Source organism: Chlorocebus sabaeus, chromosome 5, assembly GCF_047675955.1.
Source record: "Chlorocebus sabaeus isolate Y175 chromosome 5, mChlSab1.0.hap1, whole genome shotgun sequence".
NCBI lineage: Eukaryota > Metazoa > Chordata > Mammalia > Primates > Cercopithecidae > Chlorocebus > Chlorocebus sabaeus.
The window spans coordinates 11,915,387-11,932,713 of record NC_132908.1 but is presented as its reverse complement, the minus strand read 5'-3'; the positions used below and the strand labels follow the sequence as shown (position 1 = coordinate 11,932,713).

Below are 17,327 nucleotides of genomic sequence, written 5' to 3'. Positions count from 1 at the left end.
AGAAGAATGCATTCAGCAGGCTACTCATTATTAACATGTATAGTCGCGTGAAAACAGCATACTGAGGCATCACTCATATCTGCAAAGAGAAATCCAAGACTGGTAACGTTACCACTTCTGGGTAGGAAAATCAGGGGGTCAGAGACAGGAAGAGATTTATTTTACCCTTTTTTACTACTTAACTTTTTAGCATGGGGATGCCAAGGTCTGTCATGAATCTAAAAATTTTTATACTTTCCAACTGTTAAAAGCAAAAATATTACCATTAGTATATCCTATTGTACAATATGAAAAAAAGTTTAAGAAAAAAATAAATTTAAAAAAAACAAAAATCTAATTTTTTAAGTCAGATCCAGAACTGCCACTTCTCAGTGTGGGATGTTGGGAGAGTTACATCATTTCTGAGTCTCAGCTTTGTCTTCTGCAAAATGGGCATCATAACAGTAATTACTCTGAGGCCACATGAGGATTAAATGAATTACTAACTTTCAAGAGGGAAGCCAAATTTTTGGCTGATAGCAATTAATAAATATTAGCTATTAATATCAGCACTTATTCATTTGTACTGGTTAAATGGGCATCTTTATTATTTACAATGAGAATGATACACTGATGTTGCTCTCCAAAAATTTATCTGCAGTGACAACAGTCACCTACCATTTACTACCTGACACTCACAGGGTCAAACTGAACCTGTCCTAAGAAATGGGACCACTTCCTGGTTCCTGGTTGCCCACTGAGCCCCTCTCTCGCAAGGCTAGCCTTGGAGTAGGCTGGGACCCTTGGTGTTGGGCAGGGACAAAGGAGAGGCTGGCCCACCTTCAAGACCTACCCCACTCACACGGGGAGACAGGTCAGGGCCAGGCCTCCATCCCCACATCCCACTGTCCTTTCTCAGAGGAGGCAGATTAGATGTTGCCCAAGTCTCTAATGTGCAACACGGGTGGCAGGACCACTGCAGGGATGCTGGAACCTTGGCTGGGGGAAATGGGTAACACAAGGGGCTCCCTCTCCCATACCTGTTCCTGCAATTCTCTAGAGCTGGTATAGCTTGAAGAAAATGGGCTTTGAAATTAAACCTGAGTCTGAATCCAGGCTCTATTACATACACACTCACAGAATTACTGGAGCCTTCTCTGAACCTCAGTAAACCTGCAAAAAGAGAGATGATATCACCTCCCTGAAAGGGTTCTTAGTATACAACAGGTCCTTCCTAAATATGCTTCCCCTTAAGGAAACTCCTACCTACCTAATTAAAGAAATCCACAAAAACATGTACAAAGTCTTGGAGCTGTCAGGAATTAGGGAAGCAAACTCAGGCAGGGACTGCACTATTAGGCTTTCAATATGGTGGGGGGTGGGGGGATTGGGATTACATTTGCACACTGGCCCCACTGAAACAAATGGGGTCTGGTGTGAACTGGCACCTGAAATAGTGCTTTCCTAGACCAACATTTATGAGCCTCCTGATGGAAACACACACCACCACCTGTGACACCGCTGTGGCAAAAAAAAAAAAAAAAAACCTGAAGCTCGTCAAGCCTCCAGAGTGAATGACCAATTTACAGGAAAGGTAAGGGACAGAGGAACATGACAAACATCACCATAGGATTACAATTAGCAAAATCCTACCTGGGAAAACCTACAGTTCAAGGATCCAAGTGTCTTCCACAATAATGACAAAAAGACAAGGGAAAAAAAGAGAGATAGCAAGGGAATCCACAAATTAAAAGAGCCTGAAGAGGGGCACCAACCAACTGCACTATATGAACTTTATCAGGATCCTGATCAACACAAAGACATGGAAAACTCTTGTGAGCTAACTGGAGAATATTGAACACTGACTGGGTATTTCATAATATCATGAAATTACTGTTAAAAATAGGTGTGAGGCCAGGTGCAGTGGCTCACACCTGTGATCCCAGCACTTCGGGAGGCCGAGGTGGGCAGATCACTTGAGGTCAGGAGTTCGAGACCAGCCTGACCAAAATAGTGAAACTCCATCTCTAATAAAAATAACAAAAATTAGCCAGGCGTGATGGTGGGCACCTGTAATCCCAGCTACTCAGGAGGCTGAGGCATGAGAATTGCTTGAACCTGGGAGGCAGACGTTGCATTGAGCTGAGGTCACGCCACTGCACTCCAGCCTGGGCAATAGAGCACGATTCAGTCTCAAAAAAATAAATAAAATAAAAATAGGTGTAATGATGGTATTGTGAATATATTTTAGCAGTAAATATTGAGTATTTATGAATGAAAGTGTAAGATGGGTTGGATATACATCCCAAATAATCTGAGTTGAGAAGTAATGAGCAGAGTATGAGCAAAGCGAGAATGACCTTGAGTTCATTATTACTGAGGCTGAGTGATAGGGACATGGGTTTTTGTTACATAATTCCCTGTGCTTTCACATATGTTTTAAATTTTCTACTTTTATTTATAGTGAAAGATTAAGCCATAGGCTAGGAGGGGATATGTAAAATACACATAACTGCAAAGGAGATATAAAAACAGTGAGAAGGCAAGAAAGCCAAATACTGTGCAGTAGGAAAACACACAAAGGCTGTGAGAAGTCAGATGTGGAACCCAGAATGGGGAACAGGCAAATGAAAAGATGGGCAACCTCATCTGCAGTCAGGGAGACGCAAGTTAAAGCCATCTCATGCAAAAAGGCATTGGTAGGTACAAGTGGGAAAACACGAACCGTCTTCCTTCTGCTGTCACACCGCAACCATCAACAAAGACGACTTCTTGGGACGAAATGTGTGGGGGTTTCTCCCTACCAGCAAACAATCAGTTCTGCAGTGGATACCAGCTGGGCGTCCTGTGATTCAATTATGACACATCTACCCGGACGTAGCATCAGATCCCACAGGGTGAGGCTCAGTCCCACAAGACTGCTCCTCACTTCTGATGTCAACCACAAGTCCCAGGTTGTTTAACCTGTGCTTCTGACTCACTAGCCATAAAATGTGGATCTCACTATCCCCTTCTTGGGTTCCATTAATTTGCTAGAGCAGCTCACAAAACTCAGAGAAACACAGTTTCTGGTTTATTATAAAGGATATTACGAAGGATACAGTGAAGAGATGCACAGGCCAAGGTATGGGAAGCGGTGTGGAGCTTCCATGCTCTCCCCGTGTATCAACCTCCAGGAACCTCCACCTGTTCAGTTACCTGGAAGCTCCCTGAATCCCGGTCTTCCTGGGCCCTTTATGGAGACATCACTGGATAATCAAGATTAGCAACATGATTGGATAAAAAGGGTAGGGCCTAAGACTAACAGACTGAGTGGGGAGACCCTGCAGGGCCTGTCTGTCCAGATCCTTCCTGGCTTCTCTTTCCTCCCGGGGTGGGGCTGGACCCCTTCTGAAATGGGGGTCTTGTGACCTACAAAGAGACAATGTGGGTCAATTTCCTTACGGAAAGCAGGGGAAGAGTAGAGTCCTGCCTTGGGTAGGAAAAGGAAGAGGTGAAAAGAGGGCAGGAGAAGGTCAGAGAGATTCTGTTTTCTGAGGCCTAAAGTGCCTCCAACCTTACAACAAGGGCTGTGGGAGTTATGGGCCAGAACAGCGGATGAAAACACAAATATATAAAATATCACAGCAGGGATGTAACAGTGTCAGCAGGAACTTTTGCACACAAACAGAGGGATAATAAATAGGTTCTTTTACTTTATAAAATGGTGAATCTCAGTAAAGATTAAGATGCCATACACTAAAACTCCGCAATTTCATACTTAGGTACTGACCTTAAAGAAACGTTTGTGTAATGGACCCAGGAAGTGGTAAGAGATGGCTGCTAATATCACAAAAAGGCAGCAAACATTATGGATCTCCCGACAGAAAACACCGCCCAACAACAGAGTCATATCATCAGCAAAATTAAACCTGAATCCAAGCCTCTAATTGAAGGAAATACAGGAAATGAAGACGCATATCGAATCGCACTACAGAGATACCAGCAGCAAAACTGCGGTGGTGTAAACCTCTGTAAGGCAAATCCAGTGTCTTCAGTAAACAAATTATGAGACAGAAGGGGAGACAGAGAGATGAGAGAAGACTCTGCTGAAGAAAAGAAACCTAAGACAGTAGTGGATTCATAGGGAAACAAAGTAGAATGGTCGCCAAGGGCTGGGGGAGTGGGGAGCAGGGACTGAGTGTTTAACGGGGACAGCTTCAGTCGGGGAAGATGGAACAGTTCCGGAGAGGGGTGGTAGCGATGGCCTCACACTGCGTGAACATACTTAACGCCACTCAGCTGTACACTTAATGATGGTTAAAGTGGTAAAAGTTATGTTAGGTATATTTTACCCTAATTCTTAAAATTTAAAGGAAAAGCAACATAGACACATATTAACCAATCACAATGCATGGATCTCACGTGGATCCTGAATCAAAAAAGCTATTCAAAGGTATGAGGCAATTGGAAATTTGAACACTGACTGTGATGACAGAAAGGGATTACTGGTAATGGGGGTGATAAGGATATTGTATTTATTTTTTTCGTATTTTTAGAGATAAACACAAAGATGTCTGTACATGAAATAATACCCAGAATTTGATTGAAATGATATAGAAGGAGGAAACGGACGTAGATAACCTGAAACACAATTGGCCATGACAGATAACTGTCCACCCTGACAAAGGAGATACAAGTGTGCATGACACAGCCTGCCTAAATGTGTACATTTTACATAATAAAGAAGTTGTAAAATGAGGAAGCTATTACATATCTGCACAAAAGGACAAGTGTTAGATGCTCACAGCGTTGTGGTTCGTAACAGCAAAATAGTGGAGACATCCTAAATGTTTACAAAGACACAACTGAACCAAAAATATTGTGGTATTTCATTCAACAGAGAACTACAGAGCCAAGCAAGCAAGTGATCTAGATCAGCGGATATCAACCAGGGGTGATTCTACCAGGTTCTGAAATGCGGAGGACATTTGACGATATCTGGAGACATCTGTGGTTGTCAAAACCTGGCGAGGTGAAGCCACTGGCCTCTAGTAGGTGGAACCCAGGGATGCTGCTAAACATCCCATAATGCTCAGAACAACCCCCACAATAAAGAATTACATGATCCAAAATATCAGCAGTGCTGTGGTTGAAAAGCCTTGTACCTGATGTATGTGGAGTACTCCTCAAACCACAATATTGAATTAAAAACAAATAAGCAAAGACAAGTGGCAAACAGATACATACAAAAGTAATGTCATGGAGGTAAAAGTTAAGAACACAAAACCAAGAGTGTTTACTGCTCATGGAAATTTATCCATGCAGGAAAGTATGGAAAGATGGGTGGGGGGACTATATGCCAATTTTAACTATAGATGACTAGAAAGAGAAGCAGGAAATGACGCTTCAACAGAACTTGTAACATTTTACTTATTCTACCCCATTCCCATAAAAAATAAATAGCAAATGTGGCAGAGGTGAATGTGGGCAAATCTGGCCGGTGGATACATGGTTGCTTGCTCTGTTAGTCTCTATGCTTTTCTCCTGGGCTGTGGGCAGCAGAAGCTGGACGGACACAAAGGGTTGGGGGAACACTCACCGGTCCCCGGAGATCGATGAGCTCCTGCCTCATCTGGGACACGAGGGCTTCCTTGGCCACCAGGGCCCTGTGCAGGCGCTCGTTGAACTCAATCAGCTCACCATGCATCTCTGCCACCTGGAACACAAGCACCGAAAGGTGGGACTTAGAGGCAGACATTCCCCAGGGACCGATCCCGCCTTCTCTGGACTCTCCTTCGTGACACCTGTCAGCAAAACATCCTTAGGCTGTTGGGGCTGGAGTCAATGACACTGCTTACCTGTGAACCATGCAATCCACCTGCAAGCTCAATGTGTTTTGACCTGCTTCACACGCTCCAGAGTCAACAGTGTGAAGTTATGGTCCAAATAAGATAGTATCAGATCATGTTTGGACCTTGGGCTTTTTTTTCTTTCTTTTTTTTTTTTTTTTTCTTTTAAGTAAGGTCTTGCTCTGTCACCCAGGCTGGAGTACAGTGACATGATCTCAGCTCACTGCAACCTCTGCCTCCCAGGTTCATGCAATTCTCCTGCCTCAGCCTCCCAAGAGCTGGGATTACAGGCATGTACCACCATGCCCTGTATTTTTAGTAGAGATAGGGTTTCACCATGTTGGCCAGGCTGGTCTTGAACTCCTGACCTCAAGTGATCCACCCACCTCGGCCTCCCAAAGTGCTGGGATTACAGGCGTGAGCCACCGCACCCAGCCTGATTCTTAATAAATGAATGCTGTTCTATCTAGCAAAGGCTTTCTTCCGCAGCTGACTTATACTTGTCAAGAATTTTGCTAACGGCACGAGAATAACTGACCATTTGGTTTATCAGGTCCTTGGCTCAGAAAATCAAGAAAACAGAACCAGAGCTTTATCAAGGATAGTGACAACAATGGTGACAGATGAAATCACAGCAGTGCAGCTACCCTGAAGTCACTGTTTGTTCCCTGTCAGGCTAAATCCTCCCAGAGCGCTCTTTGCAGCTTCATCACACTGTCTCACTGAGGTGGATGTTATTATTCCCACCTTACAAAAAAAGAAACGGTGTCTCAGGAATATAGGGAGCTCGCCCAAGGCCAAACATCTAACAAGAAGCTGACGGCGGAGCCCTGGCTATACACTGCGGTCCTACCAATCCACTCTGCCCACAAGCAACCCATCTGGGCCTGCTGTGAGCTGCTAAATTTTTCCAAATTGAGTTATTCGATATTCTCAGCTGATCCCCAATAAATAAAACTGGAGGTGGCTATAGACAGTCTATAGTTAAGTTACAGACTATTCAACTATAATTTACTTAAGTATTTTAGAGAAATGTGAGATGTAATCCTGCTACACTCTCCAAGAACCCTGAAGGAAGAATCTTGCAAGCATGTTTTAAGAGAAATCCCCAGAATGCCAGGTCAGGCAGATCCTTACCTAGGCCCTTAGCTCCCTGCCCTTCCCAGGAGATCACCCCTCCAATACCCCAGGCCTCACCTATGCACTAACTACACTGTATGCAGTGTAAAAACAATACCAGGCCATTTGCAATAAGTACTTTACATGAGCTATAGAAGACACTGTCAGAATAAAGGAGGCACACAGGGAAAAGCTTTGTGAAAAAACAGGGGTCACTAATGTGTGTCTTATCTCAGGAGGAATAAAAGGGAGCCCTCCTTTTTTGTTGTTGTTGTTGTATTAAGGCTAAGTCACAGAAGAAAATCCACCAAGATATGAATGATAGCCAAAGGGGTATGTGGGGTATGTTTCCTTCTCATTCTTTCTACTTTTTCTTATTTGAGCTCCCAATCATCGGTGAGAGAAGCCACGCAGACCCTTTATAAAGAATTAAAATTCTTCATCTGAAATACAAGGGAGCCATTGTGCAATCAACATGAAATATATCAGGCTTCCATTAACTTGCTCTGTGAGTTCCCCTCCAAAGGTACCCCCTTCTGTCCCTGAGGTACAGAGGCTTTCAAACCAGTGTGAAATAGTAAGTGAAAACAACACAAAAGATACTGCAAGAACCATGCAATTAACAAAGGCAGAATAAGTCACTGAACCTTTCTGACAGATTTTTTCTTTGTACAGATGTAAAATTAATATTCCTTTGTTGCCTTATTCCTTTTGGATAAGAAAAGCTTGAGTCGATCGTCTTTTGGCTTTTAACAAACAAATACAGTATTGCTAACAATGCCTGTGTGCCCCACACACACAGAAATCATATAAACCCTCCACGAGCTTCCTCTGGGCTGTGAATCCATTCACCACGCAGCAAGCTGGAAATCCACAGCTGCTGATATTACTGCTAAATACCTGCCAATGTGCCCCCACAAAATGTGAGCCTTAAATAAATGCCACTGCCATTTCCAAAGCAAAGCAGGGTTTTATGTTTTGTTTCTGTTTTGTTTTGCAGTGGGAGCCAGAGTGTTACTGCAATTTCCCATAAATGCAGAAAACATCGAAACATCCCAGCTCCAAGTGGTGTTTACCATAAGCTGCCAAAACCCTGGTTCTCTTTTGCAGCCAGAAGAGCAGAACTTGACCACATCAGGCAAATCTTTCATTTCACTGGGGAATGAAAAGGAAAAATCCGATGCAATTTAAGAGATAAAAGTTGATAAAAATAATTTCCAGAAACCATTAAAACTACAATGTTCATTGTTACTAAGCTAAGCTCTGAAACTCTGAGTTTTTATATTACATATCCCTACCTACAGCCATTGGTATAAACAGCTTTCATCTTACGTAAACCATACTGAGCTTACTGTTCCTCGAATAACTATTTCCAAACTCCAGTATAACTAGAAATAAATTCAGGACTCAGAAAGAGCCTCAGAAGAGAGAATGTGAAATCACAAATAGTTCCTGTTATCACAAAAATAAAAGTAGGCTGCACAACCACTGCCTCTTGAAATTTTTATTAGGCTCTGAGGGCACTTATGGGTTCTCATCTGACCTTCTTATTTTTCAACAGCCACAGAAAATAGGACAGAGAGAGAACAGGTGCCCTCCAATCCATTCTCCTCCAAGCAGGCACAATGATCTCCCCAAAGTAACATCTAATGTGGTCATCTGCTGTTTAATACTTTCAGTGCTTCCACAGCTCTAAGAGTAAAAACCAAACTCCTTCAAGATGCAGCCCCAGCCTTTCTCTCCAATCCCCTTTCTCCCTCTGGGGGTCTCACTAACTCACTCAGCCCCCACAGGCCTTCTCTGCTCCATGAACATGCTGAGTTCTAGGAGGTCACCTTGCAGACAAGAGAAAGGTATGACCAGTGAAGGAAACCTGGCAGGGAGGAGGCGGAGAGAGGTGGTGCAGGCGTCAGGCCTTGGTGCAAGATGGGCCCGGGCTAGATCGGTTACTGACAGTGTGTGTTCTGGTGCCAGCCTGTGGCTGTGCGTCTGTGAAATGGGCATTAAAAACCACACCCATTTCACCAGGCCACTGTGAGGATGGCAGGAGATGCTGCACTTAGCAGGCTTGGCAGCACATTTGGGGCAAGATATGTTCCCAGTAGATGAGAGGTGGTTTTATGTCATGGGTGATCATGACAGGAGACATGGAGGAAGTGGCAGGGGCCAGGTGGAGAAAGGCCATGACGTGCCACACCAAGGAGCTAGAAATGCTGTGGGGAGCACTCAGTATGCCCTGAAGCAAGAGCACCACAGAGCTGCTAACCATCTTCCAGGCACGGTGCTGGGATCTTAGGGAGGAGGAAGGAGAGCCACACCGTTCACATCCTTTGACATTTGGTAAATTATGATAGACTGACTCAGAAAGAAGACAGTGTGTCAGGGAAGGCCCACCCCTCCGAGAGTTAACACTCAGGAATCACTTTTCTAATGAGCCTTGGCACATGCCAGGCAGCCTCCCAGGCCGAATCCAATGCCTATATCCCTACCGGGCACTTGTGTCCTGACATCACCAGTTTGAGAGTCTGATGTGCTTCCTTCTACCCTTAGTAATTTCATGAAAATTAATTTCATGAAAATTAATCAATCTGCAGGTAGCTAAGGAGGAGATGCCATTTGACAACACTATGACAGTGACATATCAAAAGCAAATGCCAGGTGGAGATACACTGACCAGGGCTGACACAGCCCCAAACCCAGCCCAGCACGGGACAGAGGATCAGGAATGAAGCCTTCATTCTCCAAGAGGCCCAAGGACGCCATCTGGCCAGTAGAAGTTGTGGTTCTGAACTTGTGCTTAGAAGGTGCACAACTTATCAGTTAATGAGATGCTAAGACTTTACGTCACCATCTCGGTTTCATCTTTTGAGCTGGAGAGAAGGTAGAAGATTCAAGAAGTTTAGGTAACTTGCCTATTTGGCAACATATATCAAATTTTTAAAATCACTCACCTTTGATTTGACAAATCATGGCTGGGCAGAAATCTTGCCTCTCTACTTGCAAGTGAGCTCAAAATACAAACTTAGCTCCAAATGGCTAGGATCCACCTAAATGCCCATCAAAAGGGACTGGTTAAGTATCTCAGGATTCCACTACTCCCCTGCCCGCTGTTCTCTTGGCAGACAGCACTAATCAATCACTGTGCCCGTTCCTCAAGAAGATACCTAGGCAGTCATAACTGATCAATCAGTGTGTTGGCCAGCAAGATGATGCCTATTTGGTAGCCCTGGCCTAAAAGATGGGGGAAAGCATCACCAAGAAGGTGACATTTGAGTTGGGCTTTGGAAAATGATGTCTTTGGGGCTTTAGGAGATGGAGCAATTCCTTCCAGCTGGAGTATCAGGAAACATGATCTCCAGTAACAATGTTGCTGTGAGAAAACTTTTAAGTCTGTGAAAATACCGGGAATTATCATAATTACCTGCTAAATCATGAAAGGATTATAAGTTTTTCAAAAACGCCTCTGGCATTTCATTTCATATCAGAACGTTCCCTCCATCTAATCACATTCAAGTAAATCATGCTTCACCCTCCTCCAGCTAACAAATTAGATGCCTCTTGGTTAATAAGATCAAGACACTCCCCAAATTTCAATAGCAACCGAGGCTCCTTGGGTCACATACTCAAAACTCTCCAAGATTATTCACTTCGATGCCTTAGAATCTGTAAGTTTTATAAAACAACCCGTTTTACAGCCCTGTTTACTCTGGTTGTGGGGAGGGGCCTGAGGGGTCTGAAGCCTCTTTCTGTGATGATGGCATTGCACCTGTCTAGTTAAAAAGTGAACCTAGACAGTGCCCACTTTGCATTCACATGCTCTGGAGCACCAACTAAGTGTTAGGCCTTTTACAGGCATTAGGTGCACCAGCTCATATAATTCCTGCAACCCCCTGCAGGACGGGCATGCTTTCCTTACCAATGAGGCGCAGAGAGGTTGGCTCGTAAGCCTCAAATATCAGGGCAAGGAAATGACAGAGTGGGGATTGGAACCCACACCTTAATGGCCCTACTATCTGTGCTCTTTGCACTCCATCTTGGATATGGTAGGAAGTTGATCTCTTTGGTGGTTAAGAACAATTCGTTTGTACCACAGAGTAGAGGGAAGTGACATGGTTTGGACCCATGGCTCCCAACCCAAGCTGATCACTGGTCACTGGAAGGGCTTCTGAAAAATGCGGATTTCTGGGTCTTGGCCCCTGAAATTCCGATTCAGTAGACTGAGGGGAAGGACCTCAAAGAATACTTTTTGAAGCCCGCGTTGACTGTAATGATCAGTCAGAACTGACACCCACTTTGGTAAACACAAAGGGAGCATTTCACAGACTCAGCTTTGAACGGCAGTTGGGCCATTCCCAGTTGTAGAAAACTGTTTTCCTGTTCCTCATTTGTAAAACGGGGATGTCGCAGAAGCTCCTCCACTTGTCAGCTCTCCACCTCTGAACTCTCGCTGATGCGAACAAAGCTACAAGCCAGAAGAAAACGGCATGAACCCTGCCTGCCCACAGCAGATGGCGGTAGTCATCCCTCGCTATCCGTGGGGGATTGGTCCCAGGACTCCACACAGATACCAAAATCCACGGACACTGGAGTGCCTTCTATAAAATGGTGTAGTATCTACAATAGAACCTGCACACCTCCCTCCTCCTGTATACTCTAGATCTTCTCCAAATTACTTACAGTACCTGATATGATGTAAGTGCTATGTAAACAATTGTTATACCGTATTGTTTAGGGGATAAAGACAAGGAAAAAAGTCTGTACACGTTCAGTACAGATGCATTTTCCCCGCCCGGTATTTTCACTCCTCCACTGGTTGAATCACAGATGCAGAGTTGCAGATAGAGGGCCAACTGTAACTGTCACATGCAGCGTTGCTACCTCAGTAATGACACGGCAAGTGCCACACACACACAGCAAGTGAGTCTACGACAGGGACATGCACAAGGTGGCCCACAAACTGGTGTGGGTGTGCCACCTGTTTTCTACCAGTATGAGACCAGAGGAGGAAAGGAACTGGAAACAAGCGTTTAGAAATGTTTCAAGCAATTTCATATTGCTGTGAACACAGGAGCTTCAGGGCTTTTCTGGATTGTTTTTTGGTAATTTATAAAAATATCAGTCTGCAGTGAATTAAAAGCTTTTTTAAAAAGAAAATTGGTTCTTATAGTTTGAGAAGAATTGACCTCTAAGTGCTGTGTTTGAAGCAATCTCTTGCATTAATAATTATGAAAAACAAGGATAAAAAAATAATGAAAAAAAGCCAAACTACAGCCATGTTTGGATAAAATTCAAGAGAGCTGAAAAGAAAAATGAGATAAAATCAATGCTAACAACACCCGTCATTCTTTTAGCTGCATATACAAGTTAAGTATCCCTTATCCAAAATGCGCGGGACCAGAAGTATTTTGGATTTTGAAATTTTTAGACTTTGGAGTATTTCATTATACTTACAGGTTAAGCATCCCAAATCTGAAAATGTGAAATCCAAAATGCTCCAATGAGCATTTCCTTTCAGCATTATGTCAGCTCTCAAAACATTTCAAATTCCGGAACATCTTGAATTTACAGTTTTTGGATTTGGGATGCTCAACCTCTACATTGTCTTATAGTGTCCATTCAGCCTTGAAAACTAAGAAAACTAGAAATTTTAATTGAAATAATGGGTGTCCTGACCAACATGGAGAAACCCCATCTCTACTAAAAATACAAAAAATTAGCTAGGCATGATGGCACATGTCTGTAATCCCAGCTACTCAGGAGGCTGAGGCAGAAGAGTCGCTTGAACCTGGGAGGCGGAGGTGGCGGTGAGCCGAGATCGCACCACTGCACTCCAGCCTGGGCAAGAAGAGCGAAACTCTATTTCAAAAAAAAAAATAAAGAAAGAAAGAAAGAAAAAGAAAAGAAATAATAGGTGTCCAGATCTAGCACCAGACACAGAGTCACAGGAAATCCTCACGCAATTCCAGTAGCCATTGACCTCTTTGACCTTGGCACTGTGGCAAGTGACCAGGCAGTGACAGTGAGATCTGAATCCCAGTTATTAGGGCTCCAAAGCCTATGCTCTTCTTGTCACATGGCCTTTCAGGCCACAAATAAATAACCCAGGAAGAGAAATACTGTGTCCATTTGAGAACGGAGGAAATGTGGGCTTGGTGGGGCAAGTGGCCTGTCTAAAGCCATACAGTTCCTTTTACTCCCTAACAGAGCCACGACTACACACCAAGCTTCCTGCTTTTAATTCAGCACTCTCTGTTCCTCTACTGGGAGGCCACAAGACTTTTAAACAAGCTGAGCAATGGGGAAGTATTCTGTAAAATGAGGGTGCTGTCTTCCCGGAGGGGCGATGGTGACAGTGGCGGGGGGCGGGGAGGGCAGACTCAGGGGCACTCCCTGCGCACCAGGAATGTTCCACGTCCTCTCCAAGCAGTACTCACCTGAACCCTACAACTCCCCTGGGAGGTGAGTTGTGTTACTGTCCCTAATTTTGTAGCTAAGAAAACTGAGGCACAGAAAGGGTGTGCAACTTGCCCAAGACCACACAGGAAGTATGCAGCAGAAGTGGGATTTGGATTCCCAAGCCTGTGTTCTTGGCCATACTCCTCTCTCCTCCCTCTCAGCATACGCCACCACTGTGATGCTGAGCTGGCATCTCAAGGTATCAGTGAAAAGCAGAGGACCTGGAAGGGTGCTGAGCCACGGACGGAGGGCTGGGGGCATCTCGAAGGTAAGGGACATTGTCACGCACACACGTACGTACACACAGAGCCGGGGAAAGGAGCCGTCAACCCCATAGCGAATGACTGCCATTAGCAGGCAGAGGGGAAAAACCATGTAGGCACTGGCTGCTCCCACATCCCCCTCAGGGGGACCTAGCAGTAAGGTAAGGGGCACCGAGAGTAAGAACCTCGGCCAATCCAAGGCCAAAGGAGACTCCCAGAGAAGAGTCTAGGAGCTCCCCAGCAGCTAGGGTAAGCCTTCTCCAAGATGGTTTTTGCTTCAGGTGAAGGCAACACAGAGAATCGCTTCAAACGAAAATCCCAATGTGAAGACAATCCAGGCGACTGACAGACATGACTTCCAGATGTTCCATGTCAAGGACAAAAACGAGGCCCCTGGAGGTCAAATCCAGGTCCTGTCTACTCACTGCTGGGTGACCTTGTATAAAGAATCACACGTCTTAGGCTGGGCACGGTGGCTCACGCCTGTAATCCCAGCACTTTGGGAGGCCGAAGCAGGCAGATCACAAGGTCATGAGATCAAGACCATCCTGGCCAACATGGTGAAACACTGTCTGTACTAAAAAAATACAAAAAAATGAGCTAGGCGTGGTGGCACAGGCCTGTTGTTCCAGCTACTCGGGAAGCTGAGGCAGGAGAATCGTTTGAACCTGGGAGGCGGAGGTTGGAGTGAGCCGAGATCATGCCACTGCACTCCAGCCTGGCAACATAGCAAGATTCTGTCTCAAGAAAAAAAAAGAATTACACGTCTTTGATTCCTGGTATCCTACTTTTTAAATTTTGTTTTCCAGAGACAGAGTCTTATTCTGTGGCCTAGGCTGGAGTGCAGTGGTACAATCACGGCTCACTGCAGCCTCGACCTCCTGGGTTCAAGCGATCCTCCTGTCTCAGTCTCCTGAGTAGCTGGGACTACAGGCATGTGCCACCATGCTCGGCTAATTTTTTTTTTCTTTTGTAAAGACAGAATATGGCTATGTCTCTCAGGCTGGTCTTGAACTCCTGGACACAAGCGAGCCTCCTGCCTCTGCCTCCCAAAGGGCTATGATTAGAGGCATGACCCACTGCACCTAGCTCTAATTCCTGGTATCTTATTTGTCAAACGAGGATACTGTAACCTATTGTACAGGTTTGTCATGAGGTACAAAGGGATGAAAGAGTTGGGGCAGTCACCAGTACCTGCTATGATGAGGACACGAGGTAACAGAATGCGCACCTGCTATGGGTCTGACAGCGCTCTGTGTTTTACACATTAGCACACATTACAAGCCTGGGAGGTGGAGATTTACTCCCATTTTATAGATGAGGAAAACTGAGGCTCAGAAGGGTGACTTGAATGTCCCAAGTCATGCAGTCTGGAAGGGAGGGAGGTGGTCAGTCTGGCTCCAGAGCTCATGGTCCTGCGTCTACCATCATTGGAGTCTCCCTTGTTTCTTTCTTCATTCCAATCCACCTTTTGCTTTGGTTCAGGTGTGTGGAGGGCTGGCCCCAGGAAGTTACTTGGGCTTGCCCTGATGAGCCAGGTGCTCTGGAATCTTGGGACTCATCCTCCTCAATGCCACACCATAAAGCTACCATGCAATAAATTCAACTGAGACCCGTGGGGCAGATCATCCTGAAGTGCTACCGGGCCAGTGCTGTGCGGGCTCTGTCTGCAGAGCCACTAAGTAGAGGCTTGTAAGTAACCCTGGTGTTAACTTCACATTTCAAACGCTCCCTTGATCGCCTCTTCAACAAGCCCCTCCGCGCTCAGAACACTGAGATGGCGAGACGTCATGCTTACACACATCAGGATGGGATTACACTTTAAAGAGGGAAAACACCTATCACTAACAACAGATCAGTTAGTAAGGGGACGCCTCTGAGAAGCAGAGGTTTAGGTAACTGTCATAGCTCGGCCACAGGGCTGCCGGGTCTCAGTCCCCAATGTTGGTCATCACTTCTCCCGACACGTGGCCTTTTGGAGAATACACAGGCAAGCCAAGGAGGGAGGCTTCATAGAGCAGCAGCAGCTGCTACCAGCCTGAAGACACTGATGCTCTCCTGCCCCACACCAACAGCCCTCAAAAAGCCAAGGCAGAATCCACAGAAATGACCATGTTACAATAGCAGCCGTCACCTTCCTGGTGACTGTTTGAGACAAATGAGCAACGACAGGGGAAAGAAAGCAAAAACAAAACCCTGACCCCCAGCCCTCTGCTGAAAGGTGTGTTCCTCTAAGAACAAGCAAGAGGCACTGATGCAGCTGTGAGGGTCTTTAAGCGGGTTCTCTGATTCACACCTGTCCTGTGAGAGCAGTACGGAAGGGGGTGAGCTACAGCCAGGCTGTTTGGGATTAAAACCCACCATTCCTTACTTCCTAGATGTGGCTTTGGGCAATGTACCTTCACCTCTCTGGGCCTCAGTTTCTCATCCATAAAATTACATTGACAACAACGCAAAATTCACAGGGCTTTTGTGAGGTTTAAATAATAAAAGAAAGAAGGGCTTAACTCAGGGTTTGGCATATATGAAGTACTCCATAAATGTTAATTACCATAATTATCCATCAAAGAGGCACCAGCAGAAGCATCCAGTGCCACTGGTCCTGTACAATCTACATCCTTCATGTCTCCAAGGTCTGTCCCCGCTCCTCCATCCTTGTTGCCAAACCTAGGTTCAGAAGCCCCCTCCCACCTAGACAAACACGACCGCCTCCCCGCTGCCCCCGCCAGCAGCTGATGCTCAAATGATCTTTCGAAAACCCAGGATCACACCCCTTTACTGCTTAAAACTCTTCAATAACAATTACAAACTAGATTGCATGATGTCTGCAATTTGCTTCAAAATAATACTGGGAGTGGCGGTGGGGGAGTGGGACTGGCTTGGGTTGGTGGCTGCTGAAGTTGACGGGACTGTGTGCTAGGCACACAGAGGTGCATTCTACTATTCTGTCCACATTCACATTTGTCTACAATCCAAACTTAAAAAAAAAAATTCTTCAATAGCTTTCCACTAATTTTCTTGGCATGGCATAAAAGCAACTGGTGGGAGAGGAGGTGGGAGGAGAGGGGAGAAAACATTTCAAGAGAAGGACCCATATGGATGGAATAAGAATACGGCTGCACCTCCACCTTCCCACCATGCACACATCCGAAAATTCTATCCACCCTTCACAACGTCACTCAAATCTCAGTTGATCTCCTTGCCCAATGCCTTCGATCCATTCATCCACCTCTTCCATAGATCATCCTCCGGTATTAGTGGCAACAACAGTTACTGTTTTCTGAGCACTTACTACATGTCAAGTACATCATGTTGGATATAAAGGCTCTTTTGTGCAATAAAAGGGAGCGCCCTGACCGGCCACAGCCCCGTGAGACCTGAGTTCAGGGAGTGGAGCACAGCTAGATACAGCTCCCACGGGTCCCCCCAGAGCCATAAGCTGTTGTGCAGTATACAACCAGCACAACTGCATACAGAAGCCTTAGACATCATACTAGGTGCTGGTGTTGTTCCTATTTTATATGGGAGGAAACTGAGGCCCACAGGGACTAGAACACTTGCCCATGGTCTCATGGAGATGGCTGCAGTAGCTAACGTCCAGACCCATGTTCTATGTGTTACATGAGGCTCCCCCAGAAGAAGGTGTAGCATGCACTTCTGCAGATGGTAATGCTTCCTG

General features: G+C 45.3%; 1 protein-coding gene across 5 annotated transcripts in view; it reads right to left on the bottom strand.

Moving 5' to 3' along the window:
- SNX29 (sorting nexin 29) overlaps window positions 1-17,327 on the bottom strand; it is a 638,098-nt gene that overhangs the window by 259,118 nt on the left and 361,653 nt on the right. For all 5 annotated transcript variants that reach the window (XM_007986063.3, XM_007986052.3, XM_037989526.2 and 2 more), the window contains one exon: window positions 5,561-5,677. In XM_007986063.3, the coding sequence (XP_007984254.1) occupies window positions 5,561-5,677 (117 nt within the window). The remainder of the gene's footprint in view (window positions 1-5,560; window positions 5,678-17,327) is intronic.